The sequence below is a fragment of the Phaseolus vulgaris genome, chromosome 2 (genome assembly GCF_000499845.2).
Source record: "Phaseolus vulgaris cultivar G19833 chromosome 2, P. vulgaris v2.0, whole genome shotgun sequence".
Taxonomy (NCBI): domain Eukaryota; kingdom Viridiplantae; phylum Streptophyta; class Magnoliopsida; order Fabales; family Fabaceae; genus Phaseolus; species Phaseolus vulgaris.
The window spans coordinates 40,389,370-40,395,343 of record NC_023758.2 but is presented as its reverse complement, the minus strand read 5'-3'; the positions used below and the strand labels follow the sequence as shown (position 1 = coordinate 40,395,343).

The 5,974-nt window shown below is 36.7% G+C and overlaps 1 protein-coding gene across 1 annotated transcript; it reads right to left on the bottom strand.

Moving 5' to 3' along the window:
• Positions 1–279: 279 nt before the first annotated feature.
• LOC137812068 (MACPF domain-containing protein NSL1) lies at positions 280–5,628 on the bottom strand. The gene is made up of 7 exons (XM_068613956.1): positions 5,092–5,628; positions 4,082–4,320; positions 3,353–3,557; positions 2,565–2,639; positions 2,267–2,450; positions 1,591–1,763; positions 280–1,179 (listed from the first exon to the last, which is right to left on the bottom strand). The coding sequence occupies exons 1-7, from the start codon at positions 5,356–5,358 to the stop codon at positions 493–495; spliced, it is 1,830 nt and encodes a 609-aa protein (XP_068470057.1). The 5' UTR covers positions 5,359–5,628; the 3' UTR covers positions 280–492.
• Positions 5,629–5,974: the final 346 nt, after the last annotated feature.

Sequence of the window (5,974 nt, the reverse complement as noted above, 5' to 3'; positions counted from 1 at the left end):
TCTTCTTAAGGCTTGAAGGGAAATCTCAAATATCCTTGGAAGTTTCTTAGCAAAGAACAGTTTCCAAAATTAGACGGAAAGAGATTATGTTTTGCTTTTAGGTCCTTCATCTTTCTAGCTTCTAGATTCTCGGAGCATCATTGACAGTTAACACATTATGATTCAATGGGGCACTCAATTGGAGCACCACCTCCTTGTGTAGAAATACATAATGCTGATATGAAGCAAATTCACCAGCATGCTACCATAAGCTAGAATTTCTAGCATAAAATAAAACGCTTTGATTCCCCATTCCAAATACTATTATTTATTATTGAAGGCATTTACACCAAAACAAAGTAAGAAAACCATAATCCACCAACAATCAACTGATATTGTCATACTCCGGGCACTTAGCACGAGATGACACTCCCCCTTATCTATTTTTTTCTTCAAATAAATGGTATAAGATATTTACAACAAAACAATATTAACATCATCAACTAATTTCTCCTAGAGAAGAGATTCTTCCGACAATATAGTCAACAACGAATACTTGGCCTTGATTGAGATTCTACCACCCTCTACACACAGCTTTGCCCCAGTGACCACCCAATACCCTGGTTGATCCTCAGGACCCCTAACCATTTCCTTTGTGTCCACTAAACTCAGCATTTTTGGAGCCCTTGCTGGCACAGGTGGTCCACCATGATAAATTGCTGAGTTTATATCAACTTTAGTAGGCTTCTCTGCTGACTGCAATTCTTTGCTAAGCCTGGTACTCATCAATGCTGAGAAGAATCCTGACTTTCTAGACGATGTTGAAGGTCCATCCCATTCTGATCTGCGAATTGTGGCAGACGCTACTGTGGAGAATCCAAGTCTCAAGAAAAGAACTTTCTTCATTCCCACAAGCTTAACTTCAAACCAGGCTTTTGTCAGAATGGCTGTGGACTCGTCCATTCGGGAGCTACTGTACTGCACAGGTGCTGTGTAGACATGGGAAAACATTGTCCATTTCACAGGCTCATAGTAGCCTCGGTCATCTGGTTCATCAACAGGATCATAACCATGATCTTCTGAAATTTCAAGGGCTCCAGGAACCTCTGAAAGATGCTGCAGATGGATTGCCAGGTGGTCATTTTTCTTGCCTTCCAAGTATAAACGAATACCTGTCACAGGCCGGTTTCCAGAGTCAACCTGCTTAACGAAAATACATTAGTTAGTTTTTTAGCATTAATTTACAACTTATTTGGACACGTAAGCACAGATCTTTAGATTAGTTTATTAGAAACAACATACAACTTATATGAAAATAATTTAATCATGTTTTTCCTTTGATTACAGAAATAACTTATACATACTTATATCAGGATAAATACTTATTCAATAAACTATTTACCCAAACACAATGATTGATTATATAGAAGTACTGTTACTGAGTTTTTGGAACAAAGAAGTTCATAATGTAGGTAACTAATTCACATTATGTGTTCTTCCAGCCCCATCTAAATAAAGTTTCCAATTTGTAAATGGTTGCAAGAAATTAGAGCACAGGTAATGTCTGGGCAGATTTTATGACTTTTAAAGAGTAAGAACCAAATTAATTACCTTCATGATGTTAACATAAAGCTTTGGTCCCATGAGAGAGAACTGAAGTGATGGAGACATGCTCTTTTTATGCTTATGGCCGAATCCAAGAGGCAGATCACCATACATTGGGGCCCATTGCCGAGGCAACTGAAATTCTAGAAATTGATGAAGCTCTTCTATTTCAGGTTTATCTGTTTGAAACAGGAAACTGTTAAAACACTGTACCAGATGAGGCATGTAATAGAAAAATATAAATAATATATATTGATTTAATATTAGGTACTTGCGGTTTATGGAACATACACACGAACATTGGTTAGTATTTAATGAAAATGTGAGAAGTGTGAGGAGTTGATTTTGAAAGGTCAAGATTAGTTCTTCTCATGAGAGTATATGTATCTCAAAACTAATCCCAGGATAAACATGATACACATGTAAGCTTGATCTGATTGTATGTCTACTTATGTTATGAATCCTACAGCCATTCAAATAACCCTGAAGTCACAGTTTTATGTCTTCTTATTCTCATGAAAATAGGCCACATCCTCTTCGGTGCTGCAGGATTTACATGATAATGATAGAGTTTTACTTCCATAAGATATCTCGATCAAGAAATTTAGAAATGAAGTCCTAAAGAAAAAAGTTCAAGATAATAACAGGCTGGAAAGAAACTAAAGTTGCAGGTGTCACTCACATCTAAGATACAAATTCACTGCATGACTTAAAAATCCATTGCCTGGAACAGAATTCAGAAGGGAAGTGATAGGCACGAAAGACATTGATACGACATTAGGACACTGTGATATGGTTGAAAGCCACTTGTTGTAAGATTGACCATTATCAATACCCCCTCTTCGAACAGAAATGCTCACAATATCCTGCAAAGCAATTTATATGAGAAGTCCAACTCTGTCAGATGCAGGATGGCTAGATGGTGCTAGAGCTGAAATGATGAAAATATCAACGTTCTTGTAACACAAAAATATACTAACATCATTCTTGGAGTGTCTTCTCACGATTGGCCTGCCAGCAATAGGATTAGGTTTGTTCCTGTGCCCATGACTACCCTGTAGACATGATTACAGATATATTTAGACAACTACTAGATTTCCATTTCCATTCACATATTCCAAAGTCATGCATATTTATTGTTGCATTCTAAGCCAGCCGTTTTCTTCAGAACATTTTTGTCGGATTCCTAGTGAGCAGCACTGTGTTTTCACAGTGAAATATAAAGCCATTCTTGGCCTCTATATTGGAACTTCAACTATTGGAAGAGTCAGCATTATGACAGTTCATTATGAAAGGCTTAGGGTAAAAGCAAAGAAGCTAAAATTTTAGGAGTGTACTGTGAGCAACCCTTTGTTGCACCTGGTTTCAGCAGAAAGCTATCATACCATCTTAAAGGTTGTTTATTCTTTCTGTAAATTTGTAATGGGTGTGTGTGGATTTGACTTTTTTCTTTGGTGTTCTTTCTGCACATGCTTCTAAGGGACATGCTAGTTGAGATATGATGAGAGATTAGGAAGACTGGTTGCAATCTTCAGTTCATTTGTGTATTTAATATTTTTATGTTGCCATATGGATCTACTTACATATTTCGACTAATATATCTTCCATGTAGTTTCCTACTTTTCTTTCAAACAAATTTCTTTTTCAACCAAATTAAAAACTCTCTAAAATCATATTCTGCACTTCACTGTGTTTTTCATTTTAAATGCAAGTGATGGAATGGAAGGCAAGCTGTCCTTTATAAGAAAATATACTGCTTCATCTTAACCTTTAATTTTCTCGATCTGTCTGCAGGATTGACATTAGAACTTTGATTTGAAACCTCAGAAAACCTCTCATCAGCTAATTGCTTTAGCAACTTCTGCACTTCAGTTGACGTTAAATCTGAATCTTTTGTCTGCTTGATATGTACCACATCTTTGCCTCCCATCTGCACCCCAACTATTATATGGGTACCATATTTTTCAATGAACCTGAAGAATCACATTTCATATGGAGCACTATTTAGGTCCAGCCAACGTAAAGAAGGATTTTTTTTTTAATTTTATCAAAGAAAGAATTAAACGATTGTTCAAACAGGAAAATATACACTAAAAGCTTTTAAGAGTATATTAAATTGTACACCATATTAGTTTATCCTATATAATAATACAGTAGGAAAACAAGTGCAAGTTTAAACATTATCAGGATAAAGTTTCTCTACTCTCTTTAAGGACAAGTGTTTTTTTAACGTTAGGAGACTCTTTGACATCAAAGTAGGAATTCTACACCTGGACCCAAAACACACGCAGACAAGTAAAATCATCATGATCTAACACACAAGAGTCTTCTTCCTTAGTCCATATCATTATGGTTTTAGTAATCAAGGAGTAGGTGGTGGTAGGCAATCAAAGTGATACCATTCATAGTTAAGAAAACAAATTATATGAAAGCTCTTTAATATTTTGATACTGTTAACGAGAAGAAAATGAAAAACAACAATAACGATAAGACTTACTCGGCAAGTGCTGCGGGGTTCCATGAACAAGGCACTTCTTTTTTCACATGTTCAGAAAGGGATATGTTGGATCTATCTAATTCGACATTATATAATGTTATGAACCATCCATCATAGGCAAGGTTTTTAGTAGAAGCTGCATCTGTAGCCCAGCATTTTTTCATGTTGAACATGAAATTGAATTGGCCAGTTGGAATCTTTCCGGACAAGGATAACTGTTTGTTGAAATGCTCAGACATCTGCAACGAACCAAATTCGTGGAAATTCAGACTTTCTCATTTTACAATATCGAATCATAGAGTGAACCCAAGATTCACTCCTTAATTTTAGTTTTATATTAAAAAACCATATATGACAAATGGGAAGGAAGAAAGAAAAATAAACAACAGGGAAGTGGGGAACTCCAACAAAACACTAACATGTTTGGTTGTGTCTAACCAAAGTCAACTTTGCTCTTAGAAGTACAGCTGAGTAGAAGTGAAAAAAATAGCTTTTCCGTCGTTAGGTTAAGAAGTCTGAACAAACTTGCTTTTGGGATAAAAGTTTCTGAATTTTAATCAGCTCTCTTCAACTCCAGTTTTAACCAAAAAATCATATTTTTAAATCAAAAGACTGATCAAAATCATGTTTGTAAATAGTCCAAACACGGCACAAACAAATATTTAGTTCTCAAAAGTCAAAACAATACCGATGAATCAAGTATCGGTTAAAAAAAGGAAATTTCAGTAACCCAATTTCAAATACGCGCATCCATCCACCCCGTATGAAGCAAGAATCCCAAACAAATATCAGTAGCAGCTACTAATTAAAATCAAGATTTCATGGTCATTATGACAGGCAAAAATGTGGAGGACACAATCACAATTGCGATATCAGACATCCCAAAACCTTGATTTGCAGTCAAAACAGTGGTTGTGGACTGTGTCTTTAAAACCCTTGATAAAAATTCAATTCTGGCAACAACATAATTAAAACATTAGATGTTGTCGGTGATGTGATGATGTACGTACCTGATTGAAGGGGAGCACATCAGAGTGAAACCTGGTGCGTTCACCCTTGTCGCACTTGATGGAGTTGGGAACATCGTCCACAACCACCCCACCGGGAAAAACAAGGTCTCTTGTGTGTGTGGAATCGATCTCGATCAATTTAGACTTACAAACTGAGAACCTTATATCTCTGCAAAGATCATAGCCATGGCCAATGACATTCACAGCTTTCTCTGCAGCCATCTGGGGATCCAAGCCCGCAACGCTGACGTTGATCATGCCCATCATTCCTCCGAAGGTGTAGAGTGATGATCCAACTGTGGTTGTTTGTCTTGCCTCACTCTTTGTTCATGGATCACAATAAGAAGAGTTAACGAGTCTTTTAAGTGATTGTTGACTTGACCACGCTGTTCTTGTTCCTGCAATACGCAACGTTTCAAAGGGTGTTGTAGTTCTACGCGGGGCATATTTTTTTTCCTTGGGTGCTTCTGGGAGCGTAAAAGGGACAGGTTGGTTTGTGTTCAAAGATTGGACCATCGAGGAAGGTGACAAGCGAGTGGGAACGAGAAAGGAGAGAGAGCATAAAATGGCGGCTTCGTGTCTCTCCGTCCTCCACGTGGCACCCTTTTTCATGGTAAATAACGACGACACGGTTATTTTTGTTAGGTGGAACTGGTCATGGCATATGGGTTTGTTGACTTGACTTGACAACTAAACATGTTTTAACAAATAAAAAGAATTAATTACACTCTTTTGCCACTTCCTAGAAATTCAATGAGATAAAGGGTGTCTTCGTTTTGCACTTATTTAATAAAAAAAATTGCATGTTTTTCACATTTTTAAAAATAAGTAGATGTGAAAGTTATAATTGAAGAAAATGCAGAGATGGCTTTGATGAAAAAAG

Excerpts from the sequence above, each read along its gene's own strand:
- LOC137812068 (XM_068613956.1), bottom strand. The coding sequence starts at position 5,358 with ATGATGGGCATGATCAACGTCAGCGTTGCGGGCTTGGATCCCCAGATG. Across the intron at positions 2,640-3,352 it reads ACAGATCGAGAAAATTAAAG|GGTAGTCATGGGCACAGGAA; the intron begins GTTAAGATGAAG and ends TCATGTCTACAG. Across the intron at positions 1,180-1,590 it reads TTTATGTTAACATCATGAAG|GTTGACTCTGGAAACCGGCC; the intron begins GTAATTAATTTG and ends TTCGTTAAGCAG.